This window comes from Dipodomys ordii, unplaced genomic scaffold (assembly GCF_000151885.1).
Source record: "Dipodomys ordii isolate 6190 unplaced genomic scaffold, Dord_2.0 Scaffold145, whole genome shotgun sequence".
Lineage (NCBI taxonomy): Eukaryota > Metazoa > Chordata > Mammalia > Rodentia > Heteromyidae > Dipodomys > Dipodomys ordii.
Genome location: NW_012267361.1, coordinates 1,597,332 through 1,614,787, shown reverse-complemented (window position 1 = coordinate 1,614,787; position 17,456 = coordinate 1,597,332). Strand labels below are relative to the sequence as shown.

General features: G+C 34.5%; 1 protein-coding gene across 3 annotated transcripts in view; it reads left to right on the top strand.

The window, feature by feature from the left end:
- Positions 1-17,456, top strand: part of Fstl5 (follistatin-like 5) — a 790,918-nt gene that overhangs the window by 622,571 nt on the left and 150,891 nt on the right. For all 3 annotated transcript variants that reach the window (XM_013031832.1, XM_013031833.1, XM_013031834.1), the window contains exons 8-9: positions 2,930-3,091; positions 5,299-5,433. In XM_013031832.1, coding sequence (XP_012887286.1) covers positions 2,930-3,091; positions 5,299-5,433 — 297 coding nt within the window. The remainder of the gene's footprint in view (positions 1-2,929; positions 3,092-5,298; positions 5,434-17,456) is intronic.

Here is a 17,456-nt window from a genome sequence, read left to right as displayed (position 1 = left end):
GGGGGAGGGGTGGCCTTCCCTCCTCTGCTCCCTGAGAAGGAGTGAGGATGTCGGGCTTCTACTCACGCTGAGTCTTGGATCCTGGGTCGTCTCTGCAAACTGCAGGATGAAGCTGTCTGCTTCTTGTCGGTTCTTGCTGGTGTTGAGTAGAATCTGCTCACCAGCTGCGTCTGGCTCCTTCGTCCCAGACTCTGTGTGAGCGCTCAGGTATTGCCCGGCTGTGGTCTCCACCGCGACCCTGCCGCCGCCTCCGCCGGCAGCTGCTGGCTAGTGCTCAGATGTGTATTCTTGCCTTGGCTTTCCCTCACTTGTCTAACTCTCTGTCCTGTGATGGCACACTTGGTGTGTTTCTCTGGCTTAGGACTGTTCACTGGAACTCTAAAACTGCTTTCTATGCGAGAGCTTGTTCAGATTCCAGCTTCTCCTCCGCCATCTTCTCTCCCTCCCAGAGAATTGACTTTATGATCACTGTTATTATCTTTTAACATTTTTAAATTTTCTAATTTAGTATTTTAGCTGAAATTTCGTGTTTTTGATTTTTCACTTTAAATGAGATTTTATTTTTCAGTTATTAACTTGTTAAACATGTGACGCATAGATGACTATCTAACTCCAATGACTAAAACTTTGTGGTTTTATTTTAGTTGGCTGCTGTTTTTAATGGCTTCAGATTATATTTTCTTGTAGAGAGCCTTGAAATATTTTGCTGCATGCTTCAGACTATATAAGAAATGTTTTTAGAATTTATTTGAAATGTAAAGATTGTAAGTTCTTCAAGTGAGGAATGTTTAAAATATATTTTTTTATTATCTTTAAGTAGTTGTACAAAGGAGTTATCATTCAACATGTTAGTTTGTAAGTTTGATTCATCTTCATCAATATAATCCCTTTCATATTCTCCTCTATACCTTCCAACCCAACCCATCCCCTTAATTTTCCTAGCTTCATAGGATATATATATTCACTTTATGACTTCATCCCCCCACTTCCTCTTTCCATTTACTCTTTTTCTTTCTGATTCTGAGAGACATTTGAAGGTACCAGAAGTTCTGCCATTAGTCTCTCAACATTGTATGGTTCCTTCCTAGTGATGCACTCAGTGATCCAGTTCAGAATATCATATTGACAGGATCTCCGGAAACACTAGTTGAAACCTGATATTAATCTAACTTCTTACTAATGCCATGGCTTATGAGAACATGTTGTCTCTTATCTTATTCCCTGATAACTGCAAGAGTTCGAAAGTACAAACAAATAAAGTTATAAATAAGTAACTCAGGCAAAGAACTGGAAAGGGAAATAAGAAAGCATAAGCCTCTGAATTCAAGTTTTTCCCCCTTTCCTGTTCTTGGTTGATACTCTACACCATGAGCTACACAATTAGTCTTACATTTTGCCTGGACTGGTTACTAATTTCTGTTCTCCAGATCTCAGTATCTTGACTAGCTATGATTGTACACATGAGTGACAGGTGCCGGGCTTCCTTGTAAGTTTTACTTCATTTTGTTTCCTTCCATTTTTTTCTTTCTTTTTTCCTTTATCTTTCTTCTTCTTTCTTTTCCTTCCTTCCTTCCTTCCTTCCTTCTTTCCTTCCTTCCTTCCTTCTTCCTTCCTTCCTTCCTTTCTCTCTTTCTTTTTCTCTCTCGCTTTCTTTCTTTCTCTCTTTCTTTCTTTCTTTCTCTCTTTCTTTCTTCCTTTCTTTCTTCCTTTCTTTTGTTCTTTCTTTTTTCCTTTCTTTCTTTCTCTCTTCCTTCCTTTTATCTCTTTGGAGCCTCAAAATACATTTTTGGTATGTATTCCATTATACTGTAGATGAACTTTTTACCAATAATTCTTACCTTCTTCCTAATTCTTTCTATTTCTGATCACAATATGTCTTTCAAGGGGCTGGGAAGTTGGCTCAGTGGTAGAGCACTTGCCTTGAATGCTTAAGGCCCTGGGTTCGATTCCTCAGCACCACACAAGCAAAAAGAAAAAAGCCAAAAGTGGTGCTGTGGCTCAAGTGGTAGAGTGCTAGCCTTGAGCTGAAGAGCTGAGGGACAGGCTCAGGCCCAGAGTTCAGGCCCCACGACCGGACCCCCACCCCCCAAAAGAAATATGTCTTTCAATTTGTTTACACTTCTTTAAATCCTTTGAACACTCTTTTGTACTGTTTATTTAATTTATTAATTTAATCTATTATTTAATTATTTTTGAAGTATTTTACTTTTGGATGCTATTATAAATGCTGTGTTGCTGCTTTGTAAAGCATGCTAGGGTGCGGGAAATCTTTCCTTTCTTTCTCGTCAGATCTACTCGATTTGGTAACTAAAATTACATCATTTGAGTTTCTTTTTTTAATTTTATTTTATTGTAAAGATGCTGTACAGAGGGGTTACAGTTACATGAGTAAGGTAATGAATATGGTACTTGTAGATCATTGATGTCCCTTCCCTTGTTTTCCCTTGTTTTCCCTCCCCAACCTCCCACATTCCTCCCCACCCCACCCCACCTCCCTGCCCAAAGTCGTAAAGTTCATTTCCAATATACTGTCCTGGGGATATCATTGTTGCAAAGGGTCATCCTGTAAAATCTTTTAGAAATGGTATAATTTTTATACTAACATGATCTCACATTTGGTGTACTGAAACTTATTTCATATGATTTCTGTAATCTATTGATATTTTATTATTTTTCTGTGATTTCTTTAATTTATGAAACAAGATTTTCTGACTCATATGAGATATTGCCTGGATTAGTCCCAGAATAACCTTCCTCTTAGTAACTCTCATCAATTTTAGTGGAAAATTCAAATAGGAATCTAAGAACTATGTAATGTCCTTAAAGTATATGTCATAGTTTTTTATACTATAATATTGAACTTTTGTATTTTGCAGACTCCAATGATGAAAAATAATTACTAATTTAATATCTTTTGTACTTCTTCTAGTTCCTCCAGTCATCCGGGTATATCCTGAGAGTCAGACCCGAGAGCCAGGAGTCACCGCAAGCCTTCGGTGCCATGCAGAGGGTATACCCAACCCTCAGCTTGGCTGGCTGAAGAATGGAATTGATATTACACCAAAACTATCCAAACAACTCACAGTTCAAGGTGTTTCTTACTTGTATTTCTTTCCTTGTAAATAATCATACAGGACATTTACATTGAAATTTATAATATTTTACTTATCTGGAAGAAATAAAAGGGAAATGAATCTTATAGGTCTCTAGAGAATGTCAAGAAAATAAAAAAAATGAATATAACAAAGACACTTAAATTAGTCTATAATTGTTAATGTTTTAACTAATAATTTTGTCATACTGATTAGTTATATCATTACTTTGGTGATAAGTAAAATATTAAATTACATGTTGTGGATACTTGCCTTGCAAATTACAACAGAGATGGCAAGTAGAAAAACAGATGTCTTCATATAAATACATTGTGACATTATTTTTTAAATGTATAATACATTAAAATATGTATCACATTGCAGCAGGTTTGAAAAATATAGGCATTTTAGTTATATTTTCCTGTGTGTTTTACAAATTACAATATAAAAATAAATTATTCTGTATGTTTCTAATACATTCTTTAGAAGTTACTATTTTAATGCACAGAATATCTGCAAATTTTTATATTCATATATACATAATTGTTAAGTTATTATATAAGATTACAACAATTGCATACATAGAGAGCTAATATTAACAACTTAGGGAGCAGACTTCATGAGATGTTCAAGTTAGTCTAGGCAAAAGAGTTGAAGATTAGTCTGAAACCCCTTTTCAACAAATAAGCCAGGCATGGTGGTTTTTATTTATGATCCCAGCTAATCGGTAATTGTACCACAATTGGAGTAAAGTTTTTATAGGAATGTGTGGGTTTAGTTTAAGAACTTCATACAGCTAGTCAAGATGACTCAATTTTTGTAAATAAAATAGTCTGGGGCTTTTTTTAGAGCACAGACCCGATCATTTAAAAACTATTGTACTTTCTGCTTTAATATGCTGTGGCAAGGGAGAGTGAGAGAGACAGCTTAAAATATTTATTATCTAGCTTTACACAGCACAACAAAAACAACACACTGATTTGCCTATTTTGAAACATAGATTCTCCTCTGAATAAAAAAATGAGGAAAGTGAATGTTCTTGCAAAACGAGAAAGAAATCAGATGATTTAAATAACAGTTCCCCATCCACATACCACTGCCTGTCTACAATTCACATCACTGGAAGCCTTGGCTCCAGTGATGACTTCCTGATTTTTGCCACTGGCTCTGTTTCCTTCTTCCCAACACAGCCATACCTAATCCTGTCTTCTACCTGTAATGATGGTCATGCCTTGGTCTACTGTACATGATGCTCTTGAGATTTAAAAAATATGGATCATACACAATCACATGAGCATATATGTACACACAGAAATATTCATCAAAATGAAAAGGTAAAGGTGGGAATCATATGAAGTGATCACAATAAATATGGAGTGTGAGCTGCATAAATGGACAGAGTCCATTCAAGCTTTTAGGCTTGAATGACTTGTTACAATTCTTTGTCTAGATCTCATGTCCTTCAGCTGATAATTAAATTAAATTTGGGATGATTAAGGAATAAAATTTATGAAATTATCTAGTATATTTCTAGTAAATAATTAATCATACTCTAGGTTTGACATTGTGTATTAAACTCATTTGTTATTCAAAGACTTGCTTAAAATATCTCACCAAGATTTGAGAGTTGAATTATTGTTTAACCCTTTGGTGTTACATTGATCATGTAAATGTCCATATTGCATTAGAGTAGTTTTGGGTAAATTTTTTCTCTCTCTTCAACTCTTATATACAAACATATTCTACTATCTTTCTGTTTTTCTTCCCAGATTTGTGATAAGAACTCAGTAAAATGTGTTTAAGGATGATATACACAGGAGAGCATGTAGTTGTTAGTTTACACTGAAAATAACATTTCATGCATTTTCTTACAAATGGAAAATACTGCTAACACTTGTTATTACAAAAGCTTACTATGTGCTAAATATTGCACATAAATATGCCAATAATATAATAATTTTACAATTTTATAGTTAAAAAATTACAAAAAAATTATAAGTGTGTCCATTCGACATAGACTATTGGGTTCTTGGTGATAAAATGGCAGAACAGTACACTATGTACTTGAATGCTGCATTTGGCATCCTTCCACACTGTGGAAGGAAAATAGTTTAATTAGGAAGAGTTCAGTGAGCTGTGTAATCAGAAAGCACTGTGCCAAAACTGGAATTGTCATTTACAATTTGCTTTTGCCTTCTGTTCTCAGCAAATGGCAGTGAGGTTCATATTAGCAATGTGCGCTATGAAGATACAGGAGCATATACATGTATTGCCAAGAATGAAGCAGGAGTAGATGAGGACATCTCTTCCCTTTTCGTGGAAGATTCTGCAAGGAAGACCTGTATGTATTGAATACACAAACACACACACACACACACACACACACACACACACATACACAGAGGTATAACCAAGGCTAGAGGTGAGCTACTATCATCTCATTATTGAGAGTTGGAGTCAAGAATATCTAAAATTCAGGGCCAACTAGGTTTGCATGAGAGCTTAAGTCCTTGAGACCCTGTCTCAAAAACAAAAACAAACAAAAACAAAATCATGAAAGAGAGCAAAAAGGAAAAGCAAGACAAAAGCAAAAAGGATCTAGAGGAAGGCAGTGAAATAGGAGAAAAAGGAGGAAGAAGAGGCAGAGGAAGAGAATGAGGAAAACAGAAATATATACTAAAAATGTAGAGATGGAAATAGCTCAGTAGTAGGGCATGTGCTTAGCATGGTTCAATTCTTAGTAGTTATTTAAATATATATATATATTACATGTATTATCATGTTTTTGTATATAAATTTATATATAAATATATAAATATTTATAAATAAAGTATATATATATATATAAAACCAAACATAAACCTGATAATACAATTATTTTTGGTAGGAAGATTCTCTTTGTTTCTCATTTTGTTTGTTTGTTTGTTTCCTATACACAGAAAATTCTTAAAAATTTTAATAACAAAGCTAAACTTAGGTCAGGTATCATCACATTAGGTCAAAACTCTCAACATTTCATACTTGGGTTTTCTGCCATGGATAGTGGCCAATATAAATTTCATACAGAATATTTGTACTCTGTCATGTTTTCAAGGAAGTGAAAGAATCAGTCAAAGACCCATTAGTCATGGTTTTGTTCTTTATACTTACATGTATTTTTTTTAAATGAATGGTTTTCAGATGCACCAAAAATAACCTCAGACATGTTTTTGTTTTAGTTGTTATAGAAGGACAATCATCAAAAGATGATCGGTATAATAAAGAATGAATTTTGCAGTAAGATGGGGCTGGGATCACCTAAGCATGATTTGGGATGATGACTTTGCCTCTCTGTGCTAAAATTTCCTTGTCTATAATGTGGAATGAAAACTAGCACATTAAGCATTTTGGTACAGTATTGTATTAGCATCCTTATCACAATGTTAGGCAGAGTAGCTCTTCTGATTGACACATGCAGACATAGATACAAATCTGTTTATATGAGTATAATGAGTTATTTATACTAATCCATATACAAATCAAAAATATTTATTTTTTGTTCAGTCTAATAGACTCAGCTGGTTTCAATACATATTTTTTGCTATAGATATTCTGATGCTTAAAAAATTAAATCACCAACCATTGACACATGCCAGTATTCCTAGCTAATCAGGAAGCTGAAATCACTGTTTGAAGCCAGTCTGATCAAGAAAGTTTTACAAGGCTCCTATCTCCAATTAACAGTGTTACCCTTGAGAGAAAAAGCTGAAGAACAGCACCCAGGTCTTGATTTCAAACACAGCACTTGCACAAAAAGAAAAGGAGGAAGGAAGGAAAGAAGGAAGGAAGGAAGGAAGGAAGGAAGGAAGGAAGGAAGGAAGGAAGGAAGGAAGGAAGAAATGGGATCAAAATCTGTGCTAGACCCAGACTCTTTTTTTTTTTTTCGGTCCAGTCTTGGGGCCTGAACTCTGGGCCTGGGCGCTGTCCCTCAGCTCTTCAGCTCAAGGCTAGCGCTCTACCACTTGAGCCACAGCGCCACTTCTGGCTTTTTTTTTCTTTTTGCTTATGTGGTGCTGAGGAATCGAACCCAGGGCCTCAGGTATGCAAGGCAAGCGCTCTACCACTGAGCCACCTTCCCAGCCCTAGACCCAGACTCTTATGCCATAGACAAAGCAAAAGTAACATTCAGTCATTCAGTTTGCAATTACATTTACTTAATTTATATTCTCACGGTTTGTGAGAAACCTTTTGCAATGTACTTGTCATCTATTCTGTTTTTGAAAATCTGGATAAGGGAGTAACACTCTACATGTTTACATTGCAACAACTGGAGAGATTTGCACCTTGTTCAGGAAATGATACAGTAATAACTTGCTTTATTTACCTTCACCTTGTAGTGTTTCTACATAGTAGAGAAGTTATAGTAGTGTCAATCATGTTTTTTTCTTATTATTTATTTTCCAGTCATATGATACTATTGAGAAGAGGATTGTGCAAAGTATGATATTTATGTCCTAGATTGTTCAATTCTCTTCTATTCTTGGAATTGTAAATCTTTGAATTACTATGCTTGATAGTGTCAACAAATCTCACTGAAGATTTCTCAATGACATATTGGAACCACAAAAAAATATACTCCGGAATAATATACTCTGCCGTTATTTTATGGATGGAATCCACTAAGATTTACTGGATAGGTCAGAAGGAGTTTGCTTGGTGCTTATAATAAGGAGTAGGAAATGATGACATGATACAAAAACAGCAAGGCTTAGACACTACTAAATTTGAAACTACTTGAAAATGTTGCCAGGCGCCTTGGCTCACGCCTGTAAACCTAGCTACTCAGGAGGCTGAGATATGAGGATCGTGGTTCAAAGTCAGCCTGGGAAGGAAAGTTCTTGAGACTCTTACCTCCAATAAACCACCAGAAAACTGGAAGTTGCGTTGTGGCTCAAGCGGTAGAGCGCTCGCCCTGAGCTGAAGAGCTCAGGGACAGCACCCAAGCCCAGAGTTCAAGCTCCATGACCAACAAAATGAAACAAACGAACAAAAAAAAAAAAAAGAAAGAAAATGTCCTACACAAGCACAAAGCACAGAGCATAAATACTTGGCACAGTTTCATTTCCAAAGAAGACTACTCTGAGTTGATTACTACTCATCTCCAGGGTTAAAGACAATGAAAAATAGCATAAACATAGACTGTATAGGCAGCTGTTAGGCTTGCTGATCACACTAAACACAGGTTACAGATTCTGTCCTATTTTGGCAGGATGTATTGGTAAATGATTAATCTATCTTCTTAAAAATGTTGGAATATAATGTTTAAATATATCATAAAAATATATACATTTTATCTTTGTTTCATTCTCTAAAAAAGTACTATGATTAATTTGGAACAAAAATCTTTTTCTTTTTTTTTTTGTCAATCATGGGCCTGAATTCTGGGCCTGGGCACTGTCCCTCAACTCTTCAGCTCAAAGTTAGTAGTGCTCTAACACTTGAGCCACAGCACCACTTCCAGGTTTTTCTGTTTATGTGATACTGAGGAATCAAACCCAGGGCCTCATTCATATAAGGCAAGCATTGTACCACTGAGCCATCTTCCCAGCCCCAGAACAAAAATCTTCAATTCAGAATTAAGCTTAATAAATTAAATCAGAAACAGTGACAATAGTGGACATACCATAGAGGGAAGAACATACTATTATTTTTTGAAACAGAGCATCATTATCTAGCCCAGCTTAGCTCTGAACCTTTGTTCTCTTATCTCTGCCCCACGAATATAAGGTTCATCATTAATTCACTACAATCGGCTTCACTTTTATTATTAAATAAAGGCTAAAATACTAAAATTCCTGGTTTTATAGATCTAATCAGATCACTTATGCAGATGGTATTACCATCTATATATGCCAAGAATGTAATATAAATACATAAAGTCATACTGAGCATTCATTGAGTGGTAATTATTTCTGCACTCTGTCTTTGTGAGGAAGATATAGCAGTTTTCAGATTAATTTCTTTTTACTGAGCAATGTAAACTACATAGAATGGTTAGAAATAGGAATGTATCTCATTAAAAATAAAGTACAAACATCAAGCCACACTAGGATGTTAATGTTAACAGTTATAACCTCAGTGTCAGAATCAAATAAAGTAACCATTATTGGGAAATGAAAGAAGTAAAAACAATGTTTACTGTTGTTCAATACAGGGGTTATACGAATATTTTAAAGCAGAGTGAAATTTTATGTACCTTCTCAAAATTTCCAAAACAACTTTTTAATACTTGACACAGATGTTTCCATACTTAGTATGCTTTTTGCAAAATACAATGCACTTAATATATTGAAAATCATGTCAAGGTTAACCATACTTGATAAGCATTTATTACATTTTGAAGTTTTATTATTTACCCTCAATTCTAATATTCATGCTATTGAATTTGGCCAATGACATTGTCAGATCCACTAAAGTAACTGACTCCATAAATATTTTCATCTGCTGACCCAGAAAGTGCTGAAATTATCTACATCATGATTTCTACATCTGAAAACAACATATCCAAAGTATTATTTTTGAATTTTCCTAATTATATCTGTTTCTAAATTGTTGACATTTTGCACAGTAGCACAACTTTCTTTATGCTATCAGATGTCTCTCAGCTGACAGGTTTACAGCAATCACAGACAATGGAGTATCACTACTGCTAACACCACAAAACAAGATAGAACTCTTTTTATGTTTATTTATAGTGGAAATTTTCTCTGCAAGTAGTATATACCTTTATCAGACTATCCCCATCTCATTTCCTAGTATTTCATGCAAATTTATTGTTTAAGACAAGTCATGATGACACTTGTGTATGTTAAGTTAGGGGGGCAAACTAAAGTAACTTTAGTACTATGGCATTCTTGAATGTAAATTTGGATAAGGACAATAAGAGGCCAGGTTGTTTTATATTAGAGAAATAATTTAAATACTATTCATTAAGGAATTGTAGTGTATGAAGCTTTACACTGGAAAACTGTCATAATCTAAATTAATGTTTAGGTATATACTGATTTGTATTTAAAGATGAATAAAGTATATGATTGCATAGAGCATATGTATTATGTTTTCATCAGTTATAAAATGATTCTACATGATATGCTATTCCAAAGGTACACAACAATCATGTTTAGAAATAATCAAAAATAATTTTCTTTTATTATTGTTATTATCTTTAGCTTTGCAAGTAACAAATCAGTTTATCAATATATCTTGATCACTTTCACCCCTTTCCACATTGTTTTTTTAATTGTTATTGTAAAGTTCATATACAAGGGGTGACAGTTACATGAATAAGGAGTACAATTCTTCTGTCTCCCCTTCTGTTACTCTCTCTCACTTATAAATAATGCCTAGAGAGTACCACTATTGTATTTGTTCATCCTTGTTCTACTTTTTTATGTGCTTTTCTTTCCCTCCCAAATACAAACATGACAAAAGGAAAAGAAATCAAAAGCAGCAGCAATGGCAAATTAAAAAAGTCTCTTGTTTTCTTTTCTTGGAGCTCATTCATAGAATATTATTTAATTTGATCATCTGTGCAAGCTATTTAGCCTTTGTCTACCACTCGTATGCACATCCTCCTTTTATCTCTGTATGTTAATGTCTAGGGTCCTATATAATTTATCATATCATAGTGTGTGTGTGTGTGTGTGTGTCCACCAAACCAGTACTCCAAAATATTTTAAGATGTTAAAGATGTCCGTCATACAGAAAATCAACAAGAATGTGATATTGGCAGTGAAAATGCCCCTTACCAGAGAACCAGATGAATTTAGTAAGAATAGAGTCACAACCCCTAAAAAGGGAGATAACATGTTAGGCATTACCAGACACCTCTCAGTCCTAACTTTCAATATCAGTGGACTTAACTTTCCAATTGAAAGACATAGACTGACTACTTGGATCCAAAAGCAAGACATATTTGTCTTTTGTCTACAGGAGACATATCTTGCTGACAAAGCAGACACATTCTCAAAGTGAAATGTTGGAATAAAATCTTTCAAGCAAATGGCTCCAATAAGCAGACTGAAGTAGCCTATTATCAGATAAAATAGACTTCAAATCAAAATCAGTAAAGAAAGACAAAGAAGGTTATTAAATACTAGTAAAGGGAACTATAGGAAGATATGACAATTCTAAATATCTATGCACCAAATGCTGGAGCACCCAACTTCATCAAACACATACTACTTGACTTAAAAGTACACATAGATCAAAACATTGACTGTTTGTGCTTTTCAATATTCTTATCCATCCCACCTCTGATCACAGTTTCCATCACTGTTAATATTTAGAATATGCATTGAACTGTTGACTGAATTTCAATAGCTTTTTAAGCTTTATTATTAAAAATTATATTTCTAAATGTTTCTAGTTATATATTATAGAACATTTATAATAAGAAGCAGGGAAGAATTTTTGTAGAGATTTAAGAAATCTCTATGAAAGTTCCAAAGCATATTAGACATTAGTAATTTGTGGATGGTATTGGGGGCACTCTCAGAATTACTTTTGAGATTCTATAATTCTAGTTGTTTTCCTAAACTTAGTGAATTATCTACAAACAACTACTGATTTTTTTTTAAAAAAGTGGAATGATTATCTCTCAATAAATTAGTTAGAATCCTCTGATAAAGGAATTCAGTTACATGTAATACAAATATATGAAGAGTTACTAAAACCTAGGTGTCTTAGAAATAGCCTGGCTTTAAAGTGAGGGTCATGAGTGAGATGCCACCTGGAAGTGTGAAGTCTAATCCAGAGAGCCAGGTTATACTACCTCTGTGTAGCCAACCAATAAGAAATTATTTTGCTAAATAAACAGTCAACAATCCAAATGGAAATTTATTGTAGTTTAAAAAGGCACTGGCTCAGTAGGAGTGCTTGCCTAACATGCATGAAGCCCTGGGTTCAATTCCTCAGTACCACATAAGCAGAAAAGGCCAGAAGGGGTGCTATGGCTCAAGTAGTGGAATGCTTGCCTTCAGCAAAAGAAGTTCAGGGACAGTGCCCAGGCCGCTGAATTCAAGCCCCAGGACTGGCAAAAAAAAAAAAAAAAGAAAAAAGAAATTATAGAGCCAGATACCCATGGTTATCATTTACAATCATAACTACCCTCTATGTTGAGATATAGAGAGTCAGGGTTCGAAGCCAATTTGGATAAAAATGCCTTTGAGATACCATCTCTTAATTGGAAATTTAATTCAATTAAGCAGCAAAATACTGACTGGCCATGGAGATATGGCTGAAAGGGTAGAGTACTAGTCAAGTAAGTACAGGCCCTATGTTAAAGACTCAATACTGGCAAGAAATAAAAAGGGTCATAACAGTGACAATATACATTACTCTGAAATGTTACTATTCTTAGTTATCAATCAAAGAAATATATCTTAGAAGTATATAGAAATGACATTTCACATCCACTAGAATACCAACATTTAAAAATGCAGCATAAAGGCAAGATTTGGTGAGGTTTCAGAGAGTAGGAAGTACCATACATTGCTGGTATTATTGTCCATTTTATACCATTGAAAAATCATTTTGACATTATCTATTAGACTTGATTTTGCATATTCCTTTACAGCCAGAACTCACACACATTAGACATTGAATCACCATACATACTACACAGGAAAACCATACATGTTCTGAATACTTTGCTTTAATAATTTTAGCCTCTCTTTTTTATGTGCATTTTACCATGCTCTCTACTTTCACCATAAAAATCAATAAGCTTAAGTATGTAATCTTTATAATAACTATAATTTTATTTATGGAAATTAAATGGATGTGAGCTAGTTACCTAGAGAAATGTATTATAATTATTACAATATTACTCCAAGTTCTAATGTCTTTAAAATGACTACTTCAAAAAACATGTCTACAGAAGTTACAAGATTTGAAAGGTGCATAAGATCTTTGATTATGAGGAAAATAAAATATCTACTACTCTATTCCGTACAGTTGTTTCCTGCATCTACAATCCTATCATCCTTGGCTTGTATATTTATTATGGGAATTATTTTATTCAACTATGCATTATAGTTGCTATTTATGTCAACGTGCATTAAGCTGGAGCCTTTCAGAATGTGTACATTGGTGATGTTTGATTGCAATAGGAGAAAGTATGAATAAGCAAACCAAGTGCTCTGTGGCTTGGGTTAAGAGACTCTTGCCTTGAACAGTGTACACATTCCTCTTTCTAATACAATTAACACAGATCTGCTTAATTTTATTAACATCTAAGATGCTCTGTTAGTATATTACCCCTGGCCTCAAGTAAATTGTACTTTGTACAGTGCTTATGTATCTGTCAGCCTCTCTATTTGGTCTAACAGTATTATGGAGCTGGAAATGGAATAGTCCATAACAAATGTAATGGCAATGGGAGCAAAGTTGACAATGAATTCAGGTCCTTGGCAATGTAGAAGGCCTGTTACCTAGGGAGAATTTGTTATAAAACTGAGTTTGGCTTCTTCTTTCTGCCTGCCTGTGCTACACTTTTTGCTGTCTTTCCCTGTGCTATGGTGAACCAAAAAGTCCCTCACCTGGTGCACCTCATGTGTTAGTGTTGGGATTCCAGCTTCTAGATCTGTGAGAAATACATTTATATTCTTTATCAGTTACCTGGTCTTTTGTTCTCTATTATCTAAGCAGAAAACTCATCAAGATTCTATCATTTCTCCATGCTTGAATTTTTGCTTTTAATTTTGTGAGAAAGAATTTATGATCTCAAAGTTTAAAAAAGAAGTAAAACTATCAAAGGAAAAGAATAAGAGGGTACTTGAGTCAAATTTTAGATAATTAGCCCAAGACAAACTTCTCTATTAGCATGATTCTATCAAATTGGATAATATGTACTATGCAAAAAACACATCCTCTTCCCAATTTTCTAATTCAAGGTCACATATTCTGAATATGTCAATTGAATTCTGAATATGTCAGTTGAAATCCCCTTGGAAGCAGGCCATTCACTTGTAGTTCTCTAATAGTTTTACATCAAAATATTTCTATTAGAACTGACATAATTGATGGACATTGGAAAAGAAAACAATCAGGATTAGACATCCACTGATACAACTACAAATAACAGTATTAGTGTAAAATGGGCATTTCATCAACTTACAATTTAAGATTTTACATTTTACTTGAGATTGACAAGTATGTTGATATTTTGATTAAAAGGCAACTCAAAAACACATGGAGTTCTCTTTCATTTTTTGCTTGTTTCTTATTTCCAGTAAAGAATGTACAAGGTGTTTTCAATTTAACATGTCAGTTTGTTACAATGCATTTTGGTCAATGTCAGCAAGTAAGCAGTCACACAATTACAAATCATAGAAGCACCTAAAACAGAATTTGCCACTGACCTGCTAAGTAAGGCATATCATAGTTGAGAGAATATCTGAGTGGATACTTTAAGCTTTTTTCTAAGCAATACTGTACATGAAAAATTCATATTATGTCTCATTTCTAAAAGTCAAGATATAAGTCAGGCACTGGTGATCCATGCCTGTAATTCTAGTTACTCAAGAGGCTGAGATCTGAGAATCGAGATTCAAGGCCAGCCTGGCCATACAAATCTGAGAAACACTTATCTTCAATTAACCAGAAAAAGCAGGAAGTGATTGTGTGGCTCAACTGGTAGAACAGCAACCTTGAACAGAAAAGTTCAACAAGAGCAAAAAGCCCTGAGTCCAAGCATCAGTACCCGCACAAAACAAAAAGCCAGATGTAGACTTTTTTTAAATTCTTGGAATCAAGCCCAAGGTCTTGAATGTGGTAGCCAAAGATTCTACAATGAAGTTTCATTTCTAGCTGTTGCATACACAAATTTCTTCCTGCAAGATGCTTTGTATTTTGGCCACAACATAAAAATCTTTGGAAGTGGAGGTGTAATTCAAATGATAGAGTGCCAGCCCTGAGTAAAAATGCTAGGGGTCAACACACTGGCTGAGTTCAAGTGCCAGTAATGGCACAAAAATATTAAATAAAAAATAAATCTTGGAAGATCTTTTTCTTTTTAATAAAACTATAAATATATGTTTTTGTTTAAAAGATACATATGGGAATATACATGTAAGGATAAGCATTGAAAGTGTGCATATATGCATTGTGTATGTGCAATGTGCACTTTAAATTCTTTGTTTTAATTGAATGTTCATAGACTCTCTTATTACCTTAGTTCTCTGTTGTAGTTCATATAAATAATTTTTTTCAGGGATGTGCGCTGTGCTAAAGTGCATCTATATTGCCTTATAATCAGCTTGTTCATATAGAACATCATTTTTTCTATGAACAACTTTTAATGCTGTGTGATGCCTGATATTCTTTCTTCTTATCTTGTGAATGAGCATGCTGGTTATGTCCCACTGTGGTAATTAGCCTGCTTATGTGCTTGCTGGCCTTATGTGGCCTGCCATTCAAACATGCTTAATGTTTTAGGATAATCAATTTATTTTGACATTTTTTTTAATTTGCCAGAAATTCTGAGGATCAGGGGATTATTGAGTTTTTACACAATAACAGGTAATTTCACATACAAAATATATACTAATTTTTATTTATCTTGATCTGACATACTTTAGTATTTTTTCTTCTGGGTGCTGAGGGCTAGCTACTCAGGGGCTGAGATCTAAAGGATAAAACTTCAAAGCCAGCACAAATGGAAAAGTCCATGAAACCCCACCTCCAGATTTGCTAGTAAAATGTAGACTAGAGGTATGGTCCAAGTTGTAGGGGCCCTGCAGAGCAAGTACAAGATCTTGAGCTTAAACCCCAGTTCTGAAAAAAAAAAGAAGGTGTGGAGATTGAGAAAATAAGCATAGTACATTGTCTTCAAACATTAGATGATGTTTATTTTTACACAATGTAACTATGGATTAAAAGTACATATACAATATAAATCCATTAAACATATAGTTAGGTGAATATTAAGTAGTGAAGATGTCAGAATATGTGAGAAGGAATAAAAATAGATATGATATCCTTTGATAAAAATTATATGATGCATGGTAGAAGGTTTAAATAAAGCTTTAATGTATTACCATTTTCAATTTCTCCTATGTTAGCACATAATCTAACCAATATCCAGGTGTTCTTCAGTTTCTCTGATGATTTATTTGTTTGAATTGTAAAAAGGAGGTAGTGCTAAGGATCGGTGAAGATATACATTTATGTGATATCTTGTTTGGATACATATATTTTAATTGCATATATTTGGCATATATTTAGTTATATGTAGATATATGTGTTTGCAGCTTGTTCTATTACAAACTTTGGAAATGTAATTGCTTTGTGTTTCTAATTTCCTGAGTATACTTTGCAATATACTCTCTAGGTAAAGTCAGCATAATACCGGAGACCTAGAAAGTTAGAAGGCAGTGTTTCTCCCTACTTCAGCCAATCACTTATAATTAATAGTTTCACAGATCATTCTCTGACAGTAATCTGCTTTGAATTGAATGTGAAGGGAAACTTGTACTTGGGACAAGCGTAGCTCAACAAAAAGGGTTTTGCCTATGTCAAGGGACAACCTTGAAATACAATCTCCCTACCTACATTTGACATACCACATAGCTGGGATTACAGTCACTTGTCCAGCACCTATAATAGAAAATTATTTTCGACTTATACATCCTGAGAAATAGTATAATGACCCTTTGGGTAAGTGCCCAAAAGTGGGATTGTGGGGTCATAAGGGAGCTTTATGTATAGTCTTTCTTTTTTTTTATTGTAAAAATACTGTACAGAGGCGTTACAATTACATGGGCAAGATAATGAGTACATTTCTTATCAAGCACTGTAGCCTCCTCCTTTGTTTCCCCTTCTCATCCCTTCCCATTCCTCCCTCCCCACCCAATCCCCTCTGCTCCCCCCACCCCCACACCAAAGTTGTAAAGTTTGTTTTCGACATAACGACTTGTACATCTCATTGTTGCAATGGGTCCACCTGTATCCCTAGTTAAACGATTTGTTTTTCCCCTTCCCCTCCACAAATTATACCGACATCAAATACAGTGAAAGCAGGGGTTATACTATGGGGGAAGGACCTGCAAAGCAACAAAGAAATAATCTTATAAATGTGTTAGAAACAATCGCATGAAAGAAAAAAAAAACATTTGAGTACATATTTTAGGGTTCATTTCCCTAACATCACCTTATCTGATCTTTTCTGCTTGACTCACACATATACTAGATATTGCAAATAAGGGAAACCATGGGACCTATGTTTTTTGGGCCTGGCTTACTTCACTTAATATAATTTTTTCCAAGTCTTTCCATTTCCTAACAAATGGGGCAATGTCATTCTTCCTGATGGAGGCATAGAAT